The sequence below is a fragment of the Sceloporus undulatus genome, chromosome 5, assembly GCF_019175285.1.
Source record: "Sceloporus undulatus isolate JIND9_A2432 ecotype Alabama chromosome 5, SceUnd_v1.1, whole genome shotgun sequence".
Classification (NCBI taxonomy): domain Eukaryota; kingdom Metazoa; phylum Chordata; class Lepidosauria; order Squamata; family Phrynosomatidae; genus Sceloporus; species Sceloporus undulatus.
In genome coordinates this window covers 118,007,645-118,029,078 of record NC_056526.1, presented here as the reverse complement: position 1 = coordinate 118,029,078, position 21,434 = coordinate 118,007,645, and the positions used below count along the sequence as shown (strand labels likewise).

General features: G+C 40.8%; 1 protein-coding gene across 7 annotated transcripts in view; it reads right to left on the bottom strand.

Annotated features, from left to right (window-relative positions):
- LIMCH1 (LIM and calponin homology domains 1) overlaps positions 1 to 21,434 on the bottom strand; it is a 258,524-nt gene that overhangs the window by 26,466 nt on the left and 210,624 nt on the right. For 5 of the 7 annotated variants that reach the window (XM_042468171.1, XM_042468172.1, XM_042468175.1 and 2 more), the window contains 10 exons: positions 20,524 to 20,583; positions 20,193 to 20,259; positions 18,739 to 18,908; positions 16,786 to 16,891; positions 12,705 to 12,733; positions 11,416 to 11,499; positions 7,883 to 7,975; positions 5,022 to 5,126; positions 3,761 to 3,897; positions 2,281 to 2,396 (listed from right to left, as the gene is read on the bottom strand). In XM_042468171.1, the coding sequence (XP_042324105.1) occupies positions 2,281 to 2,396; positions 3,761 to 3,897; positions 5,022 to 5,126; positions 7,883 to 7,975; positions 11,416 to 11,499; positions 12,705 to 12,733; positions 16,786 to 16,891; positions 18,739 to 18,908; positions 20,193 to 20,259; positions 20,524 to 20,583 (967 nt within the window). The remainder of the gene's footprint in view (positions 1 to 2,280; positions 2,397 to 3,760; positions 3,898 to 5,021; positions 5,127 to 7,882; positions 7,976 to 11,415; positions 11,500 to 12,704; positions 12,734 to 16,785; positions 16,892 to 18,738; positions 18,909 to 20,192; positions 20,260 to 20,523; positions 20,584 to 21,434) is intronic. The other 2 variants (XM_042468174.1, XM_042468173.1) reach the window with 2 other exon arrangements.

Here is a 21,434-nt window from a genome sequence, read left to right as displayed (position 1 = left end):
GTGAGTACCGAGGACGTGGACAAGATCCTCGGAAGTGTTCGGAAGACAACCTGCTCTCTCGATCCCTGTCCCTCGTGGCTAGCGGCCCAGGGGGGACCGGCGGTAACTTTATTGTTACGCCGGATTATTAATACATCTTTGAGGGAAGGGCAATTTCCATCAGAATTAAAATCGGCCATTGTAAAACCTATATTAAAAAAGCCCTCCCTCGACCCCCTGGTACACAATAATTATCGGCCAGTCTCGCTGCTGCCATTCTTGGGTAAGGTGATCGAGAGGGCGGTTGCGATCCAGCTTCAGACGGTCTTGGATGAAACTGATTATCTGGACCCATTTCAAACTGGCTTCCGGGCGGGTCACGGGGTTGAGACGGCCATGGTCGCCTTGGTCGATGATCTCCGTCTGGGCATCGACAGGGGAAGCGTGTCCCTGTTGGTGCTATTGGACATCTCAGCGGCTTTCGATACCATAGACCATGGTATCCTTCTGGGGCGTCTGGCAGAGGTGGGAATCGGGGGCACTGCGCTCCAGTGGTTCCGGTCCTACCTCTCTGGGAGGTCCCAGATGGTGCAGCTGGGAGACGTGTGCTCCGACGAGAGGCCCCTTAAAACCGGGGTCCCTCAAGGAGCCATTCTGTCTCCCATGCTATTTAACATTTACATGAAACCGCTGGGAGAGATCATCCGGAGACATGGGGCGCGGGGTTATCAGTACGCTGATGACACCCAAATTATTTTCTCTATGTCTCTGACTGATGCAGTGACTGAGGATGGCGTCTCTCCTCTCGAGGCCTGTCTAGAGTCAGTAATGGGCTGGATGAGGAAAAACTGACTCAAGCTGAATCCAGAGAAAACGGAGGTACTTGTGATAGGTTCCCCTGGTCCAGGAATGGCGGTGGTTCCACCTGTCCTGAATGGGGTCACGCTCCCTGTGAAGGACTCCGTACACAGTCTGGGGGTGCTTCTTGACTCGTTGCTTCACCTGACTGCTCAGGTGAATGCGACGGTCAAGAGCACCTGTCATCAGCTTCGGCTTATTCGCCAGCTGCGTCCATACCTGGACCAGAGGGACCTAGAAACTGTTGTACATGCTCTGGTAACCTCGAGACTGGATTTCTGCAACGTACTCTACATGGGGCAACCCTTATACCAAACCCGGAAGCTTCAAATGGTGCAGAACATGGCAGCCAGGCTGGTCACTGGTGTTTCCAGGGCCAGCCATATAACACCTGTGCTGAAAGATCTCCATTGGCTGCCCATCCGCTTCCGGGCTCAATATAAGGCGTTGGTGATTACCTATAAAGCCCTAAATGGCTTGGGCCCAGGATTCCTGAAGGACCGCCTCTCCCCGTATATTCCGTCCCGCACCCTCAGAACATCTGGGCAGCAACTACTGAAGGTGCCTGGGGCTAGGCTTTCCTCCACCATGAAGAGGACATTCTCCATCGCCGCCCCGGCCCTTTGGAATACGCTGCCCACTGAGCTCCGCTCATCAACCTCCCTGGCCCAATTCAGAAAGGATTTAAAAACCTTTCTGTTCCAACAAGCATTCCCCGAGTAAAATCCTGTGGGCCTCCCTCCTCTTCCGTGGCCAAGAGGTTGGGCTAATGGGGCTTTTAGCTTGTTATTTTATTGTATTTAGTTGTTTGATTGCTTTTATTGTACTGTATCCACTCTGTTTTAATATATGTTGTGAGCCGCCCTGATCTTGGGAAGGAGCGGGATAAAAATAAAAACTTTATTTATTATTTATTTATAACTTAAGGGAACTACAGTTTTATGAGACATTTAGCCTTTTATGTCAGAGAGCTCTGGTGCCACAATAAACTACAATTCCCAAGATTCCCTAGCACTGAGCCAGGACAGTTAAAGCGACCTCAAACTGGATTATTTCTGCAGTGTGTTCTGGACCTAACTAACTCAATAAAGTCACTCTTGTAGAATTATAAAGGCTAGAAGATATTTAATTATGCCATTACAGTTTCAAATTTGTCCTAACAGTAATAGGCATCTGTAATATTTATGAAGAGATCATGGTTAAATGTCAAGGAATTTCAGAAATTTGAAGTATTTATTGTGCATACAGTATTTTGATTTTATCATGCATTTTAGAACTGTAATACAGGCTCCATTTGTACAAAAGAACAGAAAGTTATGGTATTCTCCAAGTCTAGAACAGTTATACTTTACATGTAAGACAAGGCTTTCAAAAGGCAATGTAGTTTCAATTTGTAGAAAAGATTTTCTTTCACAAAGATATATCTGAAAAGGCGTCACATACCTTGACACAAAGGCAAAGTCATTTTGGTGGGCGGCATACATTCTGGCATGGCTATCTGGTGATTGTTCTCATTTCTTCTCTGGTAATTGGTGTCTACGTAGCCTTCATTTACAGTGCTGACAAACAGAAAATACATTTTATAAAGCAAGGTCAGAATAATGTTGAATAATATTGAACTACCTTATTTCATAACTGTGTTTTCAAATTTGAGTATATGATGCTGAAGTTGAACATGGCTCTAATTTAGCTAACGTATGTATTATTTCATTGCTTCCAATGCCAAGTGCAGGCAAGTTAGTTATCTACCTTTCTAGTTCAGCAATTGACATATATGTAATACTAAATGGAAGAGTATATGCCTCCACCAGTTTGCACAGGTATCTGACACTGATGTGTTAGGCACACCTATTTTTCTAATCCAACCAGCAATTGAAACAATACTACTAGTAGCAAGCAAATAGTAGATTCTCCTGCCACTCAAAATGGGTGATGGGAACTAGCATATTGTGTGTAGGCAAAGTAGTCATACACTCAAACGGCTGGCTTCTCATGATGAATGTGAGAAGAAGGTAACTGCATAATCCTGAAAAACCTACTCTGGCTCTGAGTATGTTACAACAAACAATTGAAAAGGCAGGAAATCGATGAAAAGTGCCATTACAGCCAATGAAGGAGAAATTTTGTACTCACACCTTACCAAAGGCTGATTTACAAAGGTACATACATTACTCAGCAAAACAGATTCACTACCTCATAGAATACTTCATTCGTGATATGCCAACATTTACTTGGTCTTTAATCTGGAGGTAACAGTGGCAACTATTCCATACATGAAGTGCTTCCTGTTTCTGTATATTTCTTCATTGGCTCTGTTTGCATGGGCCAAATAACCTGTCATCCCCTGTCCTCAAGTTGATCTGTACAGAAGATGCAGGACCCAATTCCTGACTCTGGTACAAACTGTCTGGATGATGTAGGCCAGTTCAGCACTGAACCTGCAGTATACCACCCTTACAATGGATTTTAAAAGCCTTTTGTTTTGGATCTTCCCAGTAAATCTGGAACCTCTAGAGTGACGCCCTGTGGCCATTTCCATTTTTGTCCTGCTGTATGCCCCAGTGCTGCTGCCTCTGCCATAAATCATTTTCTCTGAGGTCAGAATGACACACCAGGCATGTGACTGTAGTTGGGTGCCTTGTTCTGACTTCAGAGGGAGTGACTCATGCCATTGAAGCACAGTGGAGTGCGCATTGCTCTGGAATGCCCAGGTAAAGGGGGAATTTGGGGCAGCTTTAGGGCCAGAATACTTGTGCTGCTCTCCGAGTATTCTGGCCCATGTGGACTTAGCCACTGCATCCAAAATAAAGTATTTGCATTTCCCCTGGAAGCGAAATGGCTTGTATTTCTCAATTATATATTCTTCTGGAAGAAAGTCCTGTACATCCTTTTATACTTTTGAAATGTTATTTCCTTCACACACCTCAAATTCTCCTTCTGTGGTTCATATTCCTTGTTTTTTGAGAAAAGTGTGCCATCTTGTTCACAAAATAGTTTCTTCAGAGTTCTGCCTTCTTTTTGCTTGTGTTCCTCTTCAAAGTTACTCATTTCTACCATATTCTACCACAAATAGAGAAAACAGAAAGATTTCTTGATTTGATCAGCGTATTCCACAGGAAACAAATGGGAAGCACTCCTGACAACTGTTTTCTTATTACACATGAATGGAAGATGATAATATAAGATCAATGACAACATCACACCAAGCTGTGGTTTGAGCTTTCACAGTACAAAAGTTTCCCACACCATCTCAGTGCACCACTTCATACGTTTATGCCAATAACCATGGTGAAGAAGCTTACAGAGGCAGAAAAATGACCATAACCATGATTTCTCATTCTGATTTGCAAACTATTCACAAACCAAAGCTTGACAATTAGAATTTCAAGCCAAGCTATAAGGCTGTCAAGTAGGAAATTATATTACTATTGTTACATCAACTGTTACATAATTAACATTACATACAGTCCAAAATACATGGTTGTTGCACACATTCCCTAGTTCTTGCTGTTGTGTGCCTTCAAGATGTTTTTGACATATGGTGACAATAAGGTGAACCTATCATGGGGTTTTATTGGCAAGATTTGTTCATAGGGGGCTTGTCTTTGCCTTCCTCAGAAGCTGAAAGAATGTAATTTGCCCAAGGTCAACCAATAGGTTTCCATGGTTGAGGGGGAATTTGAATCCTGGTTTCTGGAGTCATAGCCCAATGCTCAAAACATTACATGACACTGGCTCCCATACATGTTCCCTTATTGCAAAGCAAACAGCTGGATCCAGAGTTTGTGCTCACAGAATGGATCCTTTCATGTTTCAGCTCCCCCTTCAGCTCCCTGTTCTCTTTATCAGCTCTGGAAAGTTGGATATCTTTCTGCAACACTGTGGGATATGATGCAGAGGGTTGGAGAATGAAGGAGAAGTTTGAAAAAATTCTTTATACATAAAAGGAGTAATCGTTAACAGAAATATTCCCTCCTTGGATAGAAGGACTCTTTGAGATCTAACTAAAAGATATTCTAATCAAACACTGTTTTCAAAGTTCAGCTCAGCTCAACTTATGAAACATAACTGCCTTTCTTATCCTTCCTGTAATCATTTAGGTTACAAAAAGAATTCCTACTTATATTCCTGAAAGCTTGCTTTCAACTTCCTACTTTACTGTCCAGTTCTAGCTGAGAACTCACCACAATCTCATTGCCATCTGTCACTGAGGAAGAGGTTGACAAGGGTTCTGCAGAGCCTGAAGTAACTGTGAATGGAACAACGGTATCTTCAATGATCTTGCGTTCCTACAGAAGAGGAAAGAATGTCAAAGGAGCATCTTGAAGAATCCATGGAATGAGCACAAAACCCTATAAACTTCAACTAGGAATAAAAGCAAAAAACAATTAAAGTGGTGTTTTCTAGTCTGTTCTGGGGCAGAAATGGGATTGTGGCTGGCTGGGACGAGAGAGGTGAAGGCTAGAAATCAGGTATAATGATAATTTAATAATAAAATACTTGCAATAAATTGAAAAAAGAAGGTGAAAAAAAAAGAAGATGTAAGTCTTTTGTACTCAACATACTATAGTTCCTAATTCTTGTCTTATCATTTATCTCCCCTTTTTGGCTGAACTTCTTGGTTATTCTCATTCACCATGATCTTTCCTTCTTTTCAGTATTTATCACAATTCTTTTAAAACATTGAGAGAGAGACCACCACAAAGTATGCAAATCTGTATGTATGCTTCTCCTCATTCATTTGAAGTGTGAGAATTAGGGGCTTTTTGTGAAGAAAATCTGTTATTTCAATTGTTATAGATATCGCCTAGAGCAGTGGTTCCCAACCTGTGGGTCGGGACCCCTTTGGGGGTCGAATGACCCTTTCATGGGGGTCGCCTAAGACCACTGGAAAACATCTATTTAATTACAGTTATGAAGTAGCAATGAAAATAATTTCATGGGTTTGGGTCACTACAACATGAGGAACTGTATTAAAGGGTCGTGGCATTAGGAAGGTTGGGAACCACTGGCCTAGAGCTACAAAGTAAGATCCAAAACACACTGCAGAAATAATCCACTTTGAGACCAATTTAATTACCTTGGTTCAGAGCTAGGGAATCCTGGGAATTTTAGTTTATTGTGCCACCAGAGCTCTCTGACAGAGAAAGCTCAAAGTCTCACAAAACTACACTTCCTAGAATTTGCTAGCATTGAGCCAGGGCAAGCTAAAGCAGTCTCAAACTGGATTGTTTCTGCAGTGTGTTTTGGACCTAAGTTAACAATACTGAGATTCTAAACACAAGGTTTCAACTTTTATTTTGGAGCTTTCCAGAGCTGAGTACATTCTGGGCAGTCTGTAACTTTTTAGCCTTGCAATTTCAATAGTGAGGCAATCCATGGATAGATAAAGCAAATGGCATAAAAGAATTTGTCAAATACACTCATCTAGTTCAATCTGTTACACCACCATCATCAAACAACTATATGCCTTTGAGAAATTTCAAGGTGAAAATGTGGCAGTTCCCTGCTGGCACACTTTTGATACTCAGTGGCTGCATCTGCACTGGAGAAACAATTCAGTTTGACACCACTTTAACTGCCATGACTCCAAGCTATGGAATTCTGGGAACTGTAGTTTGTTGTGCACCAGAACAGAGTTCCCAGAATTCCATAGTATGCAGCCATGGCAGTTAAAGTGGTGTCAAACCAGATTGTTTCTACAGTGTGGATGCAGCCAATGTCATTGTTATTTGTCATCAAGCTGACTTCAACTGATGGTGACCCTGTGAATGAGAGACCTCCAAGTTATTCTGCTATCAACAGTCCTGCTCCACTATTGCAAACAGGGCTGTGGCTTCCTTGATATAGTATAGGAAAATGGAATGTGAGAAGCATGAATCATGAGAAGCTAGACATTGTATAAAAAGAAATAGAATGTAGAAATATTGCTATACTTGGCATGAGCAAGCTACAGTGGACAGGAATGGGACATTTTCAGTAAGGTAATTACATTCATTGACAAGTGCCTCTAAATTTGCAAGTTCCATTTAGGTAGCATGGGCAATTTTGCTTTTTTGTTTTTATTTTTACTAAAACCTTGTTACAACCAGAAATAAAATAGTGCAGTGGATTTACATAACTGATCAAGGAAGCCACAGAACTGAGTTCTCAAGACCTGAGCAAGACAGTTGATGACTTGGGGTCTTGAACGTATCTCAGTCATAGGAGCACCAGATGTCGAATCTGACTTGATATCAAATAACAACAAATTTATATAATATAAAATAATGTAATATAAGCTGCTTGGTCTCTCTCACTCTTTCCCTGCCTCACACTTCACAAATACAGAACTTTTGCTTATGAAAACAGTTAACAAGTATTCTGCTTTGACAAAACCTTGAAAGATACAGAGGAAGTCCGCACCTAGGGGGAAAAGCAAGCTTCTGGCATAAAAATAAAGGACAAGACAAATAATATAGCCAATAGTCTATACTAAAAAGTTGAAATATGAATGAACATTGTGCAATAGCACTTTAACAGTTTACATTTCTATACCGCTTAATAGTGAACTAAGCACTCTCTCAAGTACATGTTCGCCAATTGCCCACAACAAGCTGGTTACTTATTTTACCGACCAACAAAAGGATGGAAGACTGAATCAGCCTGGAGCCCTGAGGAGATTGAACTCACAACATTGTGGCTGCAATGTCCCCTTCACTCCCTTTCCTAGCATGAACAAAAAATTCAGGAACTTTAATTAATGGTAGCTTCTGGTTTTGTGTAAATCAGAACATTATGATTAGTTGCTTTTGAATAATCCAGGCTATCAAGCCAACATTAATGTACTATGGCTTTTTCTGAAGCTGTTATTATAACTTCCTAGTTTAGACAAAATGGGGAATTATAGTTACTGGGGGACTTCCTAGTTTGTTGGCATACTCATATGAAGGAAAGCATGCAAGAATGGTTTGAGTGGCAAAAAAGCTTGCTTTTAATAAGTCAATTTAATTGACTTATTAAATCAAGATTATCAGTATCCATAGTTGCATCTCTGCCTTCTTACCTCCTCGTAGTATTTACGTTCCTCCTCTTCGACTTCTTTTTGTGCTTTTTCCCATTCTTCTTTCAACTTGTCCTGTTCCTTCTGATACCTCTCCTGTACAGTTTGAGATATCAAACTGGAATTAGGATATAAGGGAGGAAATATATTTCTTTGCTGGCTTCAAAGAAGACCTCCAAGCAAAGGTTTCCTTTTAGATATCCTTGCTCAAGTGAGGTTTGGGAAAATACACATTGTAACTATATCAAGATGGTGATAAAATTAACTGAGATGCAGCCAAAAGAAGAAGTGGTAGTCCTTCGTTTTCTTAACATGCAGGGCTGCTCTGAAAAATGAAAGCTGTATCAGTTTAGCATTTAATCAAAACCTATGATTGCTGTATAAAATGTGTAGCTAACTGGAAATTAGGCCATCAAATACTGAGATAAAATTAAGTCTCAGCCCCAAAGAGCTCCAGCAAGCAAGGAAGTGAGCAAGCAAACAACAACTAAACATTTCACTATATTTAGAAAATTTGGATTTGCATTTTCATTTGGCTAAACTGACAAACAAATTTAACTGGGTTTCATGCATCTATTGGCTTTGGCAGTAATCTAATCTGGATAAAGTGCTGCCAGTAACATTTAAATCAATTACAAAAATTATGTCAGCTTATGAGATAAAGAGACAACCTATAAAAGTTCTGAGTGGAGAAGATGGTGACTAGTCAAGCAGTTGGTTGCTCTTGACCAGTTCCCAGCCTTTTCCATGCCTGCAAGCCCTAGGAAATGTTTGATTAATGTTCGCAACTGCTATAAAAGTAATATCACAGTTGAAGATGAAGAAGTCTAATTTCTAATTTTTGATCTACAAATAATGCTGCATGTGAACAAACTGAACTTTAAAAAAAGCTCTTAACTCAGTGCATAAAATGCAATTTTAAACTGAGATTCTAATTTATTCAGAAAAAAATTGAGTGATGATTCATGTTCACAAGCCACTCTTTTTTGCACTCCCTAAAAATCCATCTTGCACCCGCTGGAAACCCTTGCTCTAGACAAAGTTCTGAAAAGTTCCTTTTTGGGACGACAACTTCCAGAAGCCCCAAGCCAGCATGATAAGATGACTAGGGATTTACAGGAGCATGAGATGAAAGGAAAGCCAGTATGCTGCAGTTTGAGCTCTGGACTATGACTCTGGAGACCAGGTTTGAATCCCTGCTCAACTATAGAAACCCACTGGTTGACCCTGGGCAAGTCACATTGTCTCAGATTCAGAAGAAAGCAAAGGCAACCCAAAACAAATTATCCCAAGAAAACTGCATGACAGGTTCACCTTGGGGTTGCTACAACTTGGAAATGACTTGAAGGCACACAACAATAACAGTCCAAAAAGCTTTGGTTACCGACTAGAATTATTTTCTCAGAAATATATGCCCTCCCCCAACTCCAATGTATATTACGAAACAAAAGAACACTTCAAAACTTATTAAGATGTGATTTCTTCAAAGTATGTCTTTTAAAACATTGTATTATTTTCTAAAGCTACAACACATTTTGTCCCAACTGTTAATGATAGTCAGTAATTTTAGAAGCAAGAAGGGACCATGGTTATGCATATGCATCTGGGAATCATAAAGAACTAACCATTAAGATGTCTTCCTATCAAGTATTTACTTACTATCCTTCCTTCTTTCACCAATGAAAATTTGGGAGCCAGTTTGGATGCCTTAGAGAATCTGACAAAGGTTTATGTGGGTGCTATGTGAGTTTATACAGGTTTATTTAGGGAGTAATTTATTCTCCTGTTGCTCTACTGCAATGTTCTAAAACTAAGAACTACCCAACCTTCTGCTAACCTTCTAGCCTTCTACTACTGAGATGCTCCTTATAGTTAGTTGGGACATGTAATGTCATGATGTCACACTGCCAAGGTTATTGTTCGTTAAAACAAGAGAAAAAGATAGATAAGCTGGCAAAAGCCAGCTAGGACAGCTATTACGGCAACCCATTGATCCATATCCAAACTCAGAAGTCAGCATATTTGAAGGTCAATTTTATCCTGAGGCCAGAAGATGACAAACATCACTGGGTCAAATATATTGGCTCAGCAATAGTTTGAAGCTACACCAAACAATGCTTTAGCTGTTCTTCACCACTTTAGGCAGACAGCTTCTTCATTTTGAAGAACTAACAGTGGTTTGAAAGTGAGACCATTGCTAGAGTTGTGTCCTCTCATCTATCCCCTCTGGCCAAACAAGCTTTGCTACTGTTCCACAAACTTGCAAAGCTTTTAGGTGAGAGAACAAACACCACCAGCACTAAAAGTGGGTGTGGACTCTGAACAGTGAAGTATCTCAGAGTTTAAATCAATCCTTAAAAAAAGTATGTTTTTATCTTACTTCTTTCTTCCCATACTTGACAACCATGTACCGTCTTCTGTTCATATATCTCTGGAGCTGTTAATGGTTTAACATACCCTAACGTCTGTAGTCCAGGGGACACTAGAATTCCTTGGAAGCCTATCAGTCATAGTGAAATCTTCCCTGAAGGCAGCTCACTCAAGATTTAAGAATGCTACCACAGAAGAACTCTGGATATATTTTACGACTCTTTCCCAGTTTAGGTGAGGCAACAGTGTGGCCAAGCAGACCTGTCCAGTACATCATCTGAATTGGATATGCACTGTTGAAGAAGCCAAAAAAATCCTCAGCAATGTACAAGGGTTCAAAGGGATTCCTTGGCACTGAAGAGAGGCCACTTTGCAAAGTATTCTCTGAAGGTAGAAAGAATAGGCCAGTCCTGCTATTATGCAGAGTGAGGCAACTGCCTCAGGAAGCCATGTCATGGAAGAGTAAATTTTTAGTCATTTAATTATTATTGTGTTTGTTTTACCTCCCAAGAAGAGGAACTTGTGGGACTTCCTGTCTCAGGTGCCAAAGTAATTCATGTGCCTTGACTGGGCAAGTGGGGAATGCCATGTGCTGTTCTCTTCCAAGTAGCAAAATGCCTTGAAAAGACTGAAAGTTGCCCTGTGGAATTCTTTAACACCTGGGCGTCTATTTGCAAAAAAGCACCACCCAATTATTGTAGAGAAGGACTTGTAATTAGGATCAATAGACATCAGACACTGGAAAGACCTTTCTTTGGTAGATTCACTTTGAAAATCCTGTGTAATAATTTGAACCTATGGGATGATATCACTGTATATTTTAGTGGATAACATTTCCTTCATTGTTAATGTTATTTTTGCTTGAGGAGACACTAGATTAAAAAGTCTAAGAAGAAAATAAGGACTTCTTGAGCTCTTTGGGGGAGAGGCAGGATATAAATGTGAGTTGCATAGTGGTTTGTGTGTTGAACTACTACTCTGAGACCAAGGTCTGATTTTCCACTTGGTTAGGGAAACCCACTGGGTGACCTTGGGTGATTACACACTCTCAGCCCCAGAAAACTCTGTGAAATGTTCACCTTAGGGTCACCATAAACTGGAAATGACTTGAAGGCACACAACAACCAGAACAACGAATGTGAGAAAGCAATAATGATTGGTGGTACCTGGAGTACGCGTTCTTGTTCGTGCTGCCATCGTTCCTGACGCTTTCGCTCTTCTTCAGGATTCCAAGACCAGCAACCAAAACGCTTGAATAATTCAATGGATACTATTAAAAACCAGCAACACTTACAAGGAAAAAAATTATAAAGACTTCTACAATGTATTCAGCTGGGTTACTTAAAACACCACACGCAAATTTATACATACAGTACTTGTTATTTCAATACTTCATAAAAGTAGGGCTCTATGTGTTCACAACCCACTTGGATACAAAGGTACATCTGAATGCACATGAATATTTGCTTCACTGTCTTTGCCCTCAACACAGACCCAGTACTTCTATACAAGTATTATGTACAGAACTCTGAGGATGGAAGAACCTCTTCTTTGGATCATCTCAGAAAGCAGTGGAGGCAACCTCTCTGACAAAATTTCCCATTCTAAAGAACCTCAAGGAACTAGAATGCCTCTTGCCATTCATGAGGGATTTTATTTGTCTATGGTCAAAAATCTGACAAAAGTTCACAATTTTCTTGATAGAGTATCTTGATTGGTTGAGATATTCTTTCTTTCAAAGATGAGAAACTTCACAAACATTCTTTATATCCCTACTTTAGAGTCAGAGAGTGTCTTTGCAGAATGTCCCTCAGTTACGAGGATCTTACCTCTAGCACTATGCCAACTCCAGAGATATGCCACAGCCTTCTTGGAGGGCATATCTCAGGAGCAGAGCATTGTATTTTTAAACTACTGAGGAACAGAATTCTTGCAGAAAAGTGGTGCCTAGTAGATGCACCTCCATAAAGAACTATTTCACCATTAGCAGTATAGGCTTGAGAGAAGCAGTGAAGTGACACACTAGATTACCTGTTCTCAGACAGGACAAAAACAGCTGGTGTGTGTGTGTGTGTGTGTGTGTGTGTGTGAGGGAGAGAGAGAGAGAGAGAGAGAGAGAGAGAGACTGTCTCCCTCTCTGAAAAAAACAAAGGAATGAATGGTTCTGCACCTCCCACACTCCCTTTTGCACTTGTAAATGTTTCCCATCCCATTTTAGATATGTGTGGTGGCAATCCATGTTCTCAGCTGTTCCCTGAGCAATAGAGGTCACCTAGGAAGGGAAACAGAGTACACCCTGAAGTTCTGGAGCAACTTTAGACTCAAGAAACTAGATGCTGATAGGATCCTGAGCAGAAGGCCTGCCTGGATAAAATCTCTTAGGGAATCCTAGTAGGTGGTTCCAAATATTCCTAAATCTTGATACTGTTAATGATAATGCAAAGAAGCAACTTACATTTGACTTGTCATGGTTATCACTGTCAGCTGCAAAGAAAAAAAGAGAATGATAGTAAAACTTTTATGGCTGCCTACCCACTGGATTTGCTTATTGGGATTATTTTCCACTTTCAAAAAGATTCCAGAACATCTAACCATTTAAAACTATCAGTTCAAAAATGGGATTTATTAGATTTGGGAGGTTCTTGGGCAAGATGCCCACAATGGGCCCTTTTCCATGAATGGGTCTATCTCCTTGCTATCATCACCCACAGACTTCACCTTCTGAGCCTAAGATGCTCCTGGAAAGGTGAAAGCCTCTGCTTCTTCTCCCTGCTCACACAGCTGGGAAAAGATAGGGGAGCAGGCAGCAGCAGCAAAGAGAAAGAGGGGGGACTGGCAATCTCTGGCACTCATGAAACTATGCCTTTATGATGCCATGTGGAAAATAAAAACAAATGGGCCAGAAAAGAAGCCATCAATAATCTGCAGTGATTTCTCTCAACTTGCTGCATTAATTTCAAACAAGAAAAGAAACCTCTGCAGCAAAGAAATGTACCCTCCACCAAGAAAGTCACCTTCTATACAAATGGAAAAAGAAATTGAATATCAATAAACATGAGTTTCTAAGCTACTGCTAGCTATCAACAGCTACTGCTTTGTGTCACAAGAACTAGCAACATTGGAACATAACATGCTATCTATTTTCTACTTTTCCCTGCACTGTGCCATAATGGGAAAGGGAATATGCCATTCCAGCAACACAGTTACCAAAAGAGTCCTTGCGATTTTGTGGGATGCTTTTGATACCAACAGTCTACTGATATTATAGTATGAAGCTAAGCACTTAAGGAATAGGTTATCCCATGATGTTCCATTAAAAAATAGAGTGCAAGCTCTTTGCCAACTATGTGGCACGAAAAGGCATCTTCTACAAAAGCAACAAGAACAGACACATATCAGCTTTTGCTCCATGACACACATAAAAGAAAGCTACACAGTGTAGCAAGAGGGATGTAGTCCCACCCAAGGCCATCATTTACCTGACTGAGAAAAAAATTGGTAGCGCCGCCAGGAGTTCCGAACCTTAAGCGGAACACTGGCACTGTTGGGCAGCTCTAGAGTGGATGGCAGAACAGAAACAAAACAAGGAACACAACGCTGTGAAAGCAAGCCAGTGACCACAGAGCAGTCAAAAGATTAAGAAGATTATTAGCCAATGATGTTAAAGGGAGGCTGATTGATTGTACTGTAGCAGCTTCTCAGGGAGATCAACTGAGGGCATCTTTGGAATCTTCTGGAGAATGACAAAAACATTACAATTCTAGTGTTGCTAGTGTTGCTCAGTGTGCTAATTTTATGCTATTTGTAGATTGTGTCTTTGGTGGGTTACACACCACCAAAAAGTACGTGCTCGGCATGTACTAGGGTTAGGAAGGGGCATCCTTTCCGGATGCCCCTAACCCTAGTATGTGCTGAGCACGTACAAAATGGCGGCGCCCATTTCACATGGGCGCCGCCATTTTGATGTAGCGGACGCTTAGCGTCTGCACATCTCGGCGCCATTATGACACCGCAAGTGCACCAATGGCGCTTTGCGGCGTCATAATGGCACTGCAAAATGAAGCTGCATTTTGCAGCTTCTTTTTTTTTTGCGCAAGGGAGCTGCGCGGTTTGGCTGCTGCGGCTCCCATGCGCAACAAATTAGGGTGGTGGGAGACCACCCTTTCTGGGCAGTCTGTAAAGCGCCTTTGTTGCAATTTTATTGTTCTATTTAAATTTGAATATTGGGGAAAAGGGGAGAAAAACTGAGAAAACCAACAAACAGATGGTTTCTAAAACATTTGTTGCGGGGGAGGTGACACGTTCTTACACAGAACTGCAGACATGTACAACTAATTTTCTACAGTACTGTACTTTGATTTGCTATAGTCTCCTCTGTACACTGTCCTGCCATCAGTGCCAGAATGGTCCAGAGGACAACTATCATTCTTTTTTATAACAATCCTCATTCTTTTGGTTGCACATTTCATTGATGAATTTGGAGCAATGATACTAAAAATAGGGCTGTGATCAAGAGTGCTTGGTTCAGAGCATCTAAGTTTTGGTTGTAGCTGTTATGGACACAATCCTTAAATCACCATGGCAGCAATGAGAGGTTCATCTTTCAACATGTAGGGACTATAACACTGGAGCTTAACCTGGTGTAGTGATCTGTTTATGGGAAGTGAAGAAAGTGCAACAACACCTGTTTAAGTGACTATGGGCCACTAGGTGGCAATAGAGGAAGAGACAGATAGGGTTTCTTTCATTATTGTTCCTATTGTCTGCTCACTTGCTTCTGTATCCATAAAATATTATTCTTAGGTTTTACTTCATTTTGTGCACAACTTCCATAATGCATTCTCATTTATGAAGACAGACTTTATTGATACTATATCCAAACTCCCGAAACCATCTGTTTGTTGGTTTTCAATATATACTAACAGTTATAGGACGCTGTTTCAAATTTCTCCTTAGTACAATAAGCCAACAGCCTAGACACCCGTCCCTTTCTTTTTCAGGCTCCCATCTGCAATATAGTGATAATTATGCCTTGTCTACATTACATCCCTACATGTGTGATGAGGATAGGAAATGTGATACCTGTGGACTACATGCGCCTTCCCTTTTTTGTGGACCCCCAAGTCTCCAAACTCTCCCCTAACCCACAATAAGTTCAAAGAACCACCATCAAAATACAGCAGCACGTGTTCTTCCCTGTGTGTATTCCTACCAAAATTTGGCAGCAAACTGCTAGATTTGCAAGCACCGGAAATTAAGAACTTTGTCGCACAAGTTTCAATTTCCCTGTGATCATACTAATACTGTAAAAGGAAATGCATACATACTGGTTTGGGAGCAGGCCTTAGTGCACATATATTCAGTCGTGGGACTGGGGCTGTTGCAGCCCTGGGTGGTCCTGTGCTCTTTTTCCCAGACTACTCCTTAACCCTGCCTCCCAGCTCTACCCAGCACAACTTTCACTGTTTAAATTTTATGTTCTCTTTTAAAGACAATTTAGCAACCATAGCAATGTGATTTGGTGGTGAGGGGGAAAAGAAAAGGAAGTGCAAAAAGGAGAAAACTGGCTTACTTGGGGCTAGTGAGGGGGAGAAGGGAGAGGAAGAGACTGTAACCACATGATGGCCCAGTCCCAGAACTGCAGCTGGAAACGTATCACATGGGAGAGCTAATCCTACAGCAGTGTGATTTGCAGCTATTGACAGGCTTTGCCCATGAATGAAAAGGTGGGCCACAGCCATGGGTGAACTACAGACCAACTACAGGTCCATTTTGATGTTGTCTGATAAGGTTTAGCCATAGACATTACGATCCTGCTTCAATTCCACTTTTCTAGACTTGTGCGATAATCTCTTCAGAGATTGTCCCATTGAACACCACAAAGCAGAAGGCAGAGATCATGAAGACCAAAGCCCCTGTGCCGCCACCACCCTCCAGCCCTCTGAGCTGGCTGCTTCCTGAATGCCTCAGTCCATGCGTCTTCAGACCCTGTGGCAGGGCCAAAGGTGACTAGCAAAATCATTACACTGCTACACTGACCTTCCCAAAGAGCCTGGCTCTGTGATGACCCATATAGATCCAGGCAGTCAGGAAGCAGCTGTCTCTATATGCAAGGCATAGTTTGCTGCTAGCAGTGGTGGTGTATTTAACAAGAAAAAATTAAGTGTGGCCCTTGAACAATGGACTGACCCAGAAAATGGTCCCCTGTCCCATGTAATTCTCCACCTTGATGAATAACTAGTCTGAAGAAGATTTTAAGTTTTCCTGACCAGAATAAGGATCTTAATTTTTCTTTAGTTTTTAAATTTTTCTGAAATTATGATCAAATATCTATTGTGGCATTAGTAAATTTTAAAGAAGAATGAAATGTATTAAGGTAATTTAGTGAAGAAAACAAATTATGTCTTCTTCAATATTTAGGTCATTCCCTGTTGGATGAGATATAAGTTCTTCCTTCTCCTCAGGCTCTTATGACTAATGCTGAAGGTTGAAGTGTAACTTACACACCAATGCCCCCTCCCTTCCTGTTTGTTTACCTTGTGGGGCAGAATTCTGCAAAACGACTTGATTCATCTCAGGGATCTTCTTCAGAAGTGGAAAGATTATGCCTTCATCTTGTTCAGGAGCTTCCAAGGTCTCTACCTAGGCCAATTTTGAACAGCAGAATTCAGCATCAAGGAAAAAAAGCATACAAAAGTAGGTCAGAGTAGCAACTTCTTTTAGTACTTTATATCTGTTGAATGGCTGTTGGCTGAGATCTTAATAGAATGGGATATATCTGCTCTACAGGCTTTCCTGGCTGAATTGTATTTGTTCAGTCCATGATTTATGCAGTGTTTTTCCTATCCAAATGGATACATCAAAGTGGCTGATCTAAAGACAAATTAAAATAAAACATTGTACCTAAATGACATTCTTTTCATTTTTTCACCAACTGTATGTACGTCGTGGCAAACCTTTACTCGCCTACAGACAGAAATTAGGAATGGAAATACACAAAAAACGGTGGCAGAACATTTCAATCTCCTTGGGCATTCCATCTCAGACCTCAGAACAGCAGTCCTTGAACAAAAGAACTACAAAGGTAGATTTGAAAAAGAAACAGCAGAATTGGAATTCATCCAAAACTACAGTCCCTCAGCAATGGATTGAACAGAGATAGTGGCTTCCTTATTCATTACACACATTTCAACACTACCTGACTGCATCCTCAGGGGGGCATCCTCCACTCATCTATTCGATTCACCCACAGGATAGTTTCCACTGCCAACTGGTCTTGCCTCTTCATTTCAATACACACTGGCTACAATGTTCATTAATGACCATCATTAAAACTAGACTTGCTACTTCATTTCCATACACAAAGGATTTTGAATTTGAATTCAAAATCCCAAAGAGAAGAAATGTCTGTCCCTGTTTTCCACTCCACTATATGAATTTGAGGAAGTAGACTGAAGTCTATGAAAGCTCATACTGCCAACTTCTTTATTTCAATTAGTCTCAAAGGTGCTACAAGATCTCTCTACATACATAGAGAGATTGTGTAAAACTCACAGCCATTTTGCATTGGCTAACATCATTCAGAATTAATATACTTTACTATTGCCTTTCTGTGCTCTTATGTCATCTTCCTTATCACTCCAATGGGAAGAAAGGCAATATATTACACTAATGTATCTGCTCTGCAGATGCATAAGCATATCTACTCACAAGCTAGAACCAACTAGCAAAGGATCCCTCTTGTGTGAAGTGAACATTTTCTGAAGTGAGGAGGACACATGTGTTTATTGGTTTATTAAAATATTCATATCCCAACCTACATCCTAAGATCTCAAGGTGGCATGCTAACTGTTTAAAAGATTTAAGCATATTAAACAATTTAACACAGTGGTCCCCAATCTGTGCTCTCTAAGGGATTTTGGACTTCAGCTCCCAGAATCCCAGACTATTGGCCAACATGGCTGAGGCTTCTGGGAACTGAAGTCCAAAATCTCTTAAAGGGCACAGTTCACGAATCACTGATTTAACAGATTAAAATAGGTTTACAAAATTACAACAGTTTAATACCAGGCCCATTTGGAATAAACTAGGACCCAATGGCTTTAATAAAAAGTCATGTATTTACCTGGCATGAGAATGAAGCCAGTGCTAGCACCAGACCTACAAGGTGAGGCAATTCCACAATTGTGGTGCCACAGCCAAGAAGGATCTCTTGCACATCCTTAGTGTAATGCCCAAAATGCTGGGACACAGAGAAGGTTCTCCCCAATACACCTCAGTTGTTGAGCTTGGGCAGATTATGTAATGAAAAGTGTTCCGTCAATATTGAGATTTCACACCATTAAGGATTTTGAATGTCACCACCTGGACCTTGAATTCAGACTAGATATGTATTCTCTTTTCATGGGCACGTGCCATCTTCATATGATGGAAATATGTCCTGGCATTTCACCTTATTTTCACCCTTGTACTTCAGTGTATCATGCTACCTTTTGTAGAACCGGTGCATCCACATCCTTCTGCTGTCTTGTTTCAAGTTTCTTCAGTTCATCATCTGAATGAATTTCCTTGGAATGGTTACTGAGAGAAGAGTACTTCATACTGGTCACTGTAGAGCTGACACAGGAAACTGCTGTGCTGAATTCTTTGTGGTCTGAAGCTAATCCCAATGGACACAGAGAAATTGAATTTGTACATTATTAGGTATGCAACTTGCCACTTGCTGGGCCTGAATAGTAAAGTGTACTTTTTGTTCCTTCTTCCTGTCCACTGCCTCCTCCCAAACCTACCATCAATGCTGTCTAATCTCCTACCCCACAACCATGCATCTCGCCTCTCTATGTGTTGCTGCCTGACCAGAAAAAGGCAACCTGGGCAGCCCACTCTAGTATTTTAAGCAAGAAAAGCATAATATGATCTACTCAACATTCTCTGTCTTTGCAAACACAGAGAGAAAGTGATGGAGAAGCAAGCTAACTGTGGAGACAAAATAGGGGCCTTAATAAGTGCCCATTGACTTGCACATGCTTCCTCTAAGCTTATGATTATATTTTTTCCTATTATTTTCAGTGCAAGAACACACGAAAGCACATTATAAGCAGATCCTATTTGTAATGAGCCTTCCACCAGAAGCAACATTAGAATGGATCTATTTTACTGGACCACATGGCCTATTTTGTACAAAGAAATGCCTTTGTATGGGCTGCAACTGATACTGAATGGCCTGCTTGTAGCACAGGGAGACATGTTAATTCAAGGCCCATATTCATGACTTCACTGTTTCATTTTCATGTTGAGCGTAATCAGACTAGGGAGATCCTGCAAGAAAATGGGAGTTTAACGGGAGTTAAACGAGATTTGGATTTAAACAAAATTTGCAAATTGGGGAAGTTTATCACACTAGGGGATTGCCCAAGTGAAATAACACAAAGTTAATCCGAACGCAAAGCAGAGAAAAAACATCAGCCTTTTTACTTTTGGGTTGTTCCAAAAGTAAAAAGCTGCCAGTTTTCTCTGCTTTGCATTCGGATTAACTTCGCGTTATTTCACTTGAACTGCGTCGTCGTCTGATAAACCTTGGGCATTTCTGGGTTTAACTCCTGTTTTCCAGCGGGATCTGTGATAAACTCCTATGTGAAAATCACAGAAACCTGGCTGTATCAGCTCCTATTTCAAGAGATCTAACTACCACTCTTTTACAAATGGCAAAATTCCACTTGGCCAATATGTCCCTCCCATGACCCTTTCTATAAGACAAGAAAGGGAAGTAGCAATAGCAGTAGCATTTACATTTCTATACCACGTAATAGTGAATTCAGCACTCTCTAATTGAGGTTTACAATCTGTAAGCCAATTACATGCCACCATTTTCCTCAGGAAGTTAAGGCTTGCCAGACATCTCTCTCCTTACTCACTAGTCCACACACACAATTAAATAACAAACCTGGAGGTGGCCTTTCTGAATTGTTTTCATCTTTTTGGTTGGTTGGTTGATCTTCAGTCAGGGAGTCCTGCAGAAGAACATTTACATTATTGTCAAACTAGAAATGGAACAAATGCAGCTATTATGACGTTTTTTCATGCAACAGCAGAATTAGTTAACTAAGCCAGATATCCTAAAGCAGTTCTTTAAAATACTCACTGACTTATGAGTTAGGCTGTTCCATAGCAAATGTTTTGCAAGGCTGCATTACTGAGCCAAACAGATGCAGGAAAAAAAAGAGAGGAAAAAGGCCACAACCAAGAACAAAACACAAACAGAATTTCAATATTACCTCACATACAATGCTTTTTAATGGACTCACTTCTTCGCGCAATCTTCTGCCAGATAATAACTAAGTGATCAAGTAATGAGAAATCAAATCACAAAGCAGGGGTATATGAAACTCCAGTTCCTACCCACAACCTCTGAGAAATTTATCTAATTTTTTTAGGATGCTTGTCTCTTTTGAAACCCTTGAGAGGTTTCATCTAAAAAGGAGCATCCATTTGCCTCAATATTTTACTTCAGGCAAAATTTTCTGACATTTATGCATTTGTTTATTGAATCTTTCCTAACATAGACAGCAGTTCAGCTAGATAACAATAATAAAATTCAAATTCAAACAAAACATAATTAAAATATAGACAGCATATAAAAATAATAATAGAACTCAACCATTTATATTCCTTCTCAGCAGCAGCACCACTGAATAAAGCTACCTTTGCCCAGCCAAAGGCCAACAAAGAAGGGGGCAGTGTAATCTCCTTGAAAGGGGAGTTACAGAGCCTAGGAACAGCCACTGAGAAAGTGCTTTCTCCTGTTCCCATCAAATGGAGGAGAGACCAAGAGAAGGACCTTCCCTGAAGACCCCCAAGTCCCTGGAGCTGAAACACACCACATGTTCCAACACCTTGTCCAAGAAAACTCCTTCTTTGGAGTTTTTTAACAGAAGCTGGATGGCCATGTCTCGTGGATGCTTTGATTTTGAGTTCCTGCATGGCAGGGGGTTGGACTGGATGGCCCTTGTGGTCTCTTCCAACTCTATGATTCTATGAAAACAATACTGTAGAATGGGCAGAAGATATTGGATATAGTGGAGATGGGGAAGGGAGGACTTTAAACAAACCAAAACCAAAACCCAGAGCTCTCACCATCACCTATTTTAGCCATGATGAAATTTCAGTTGGCTAATATGCCATTTCT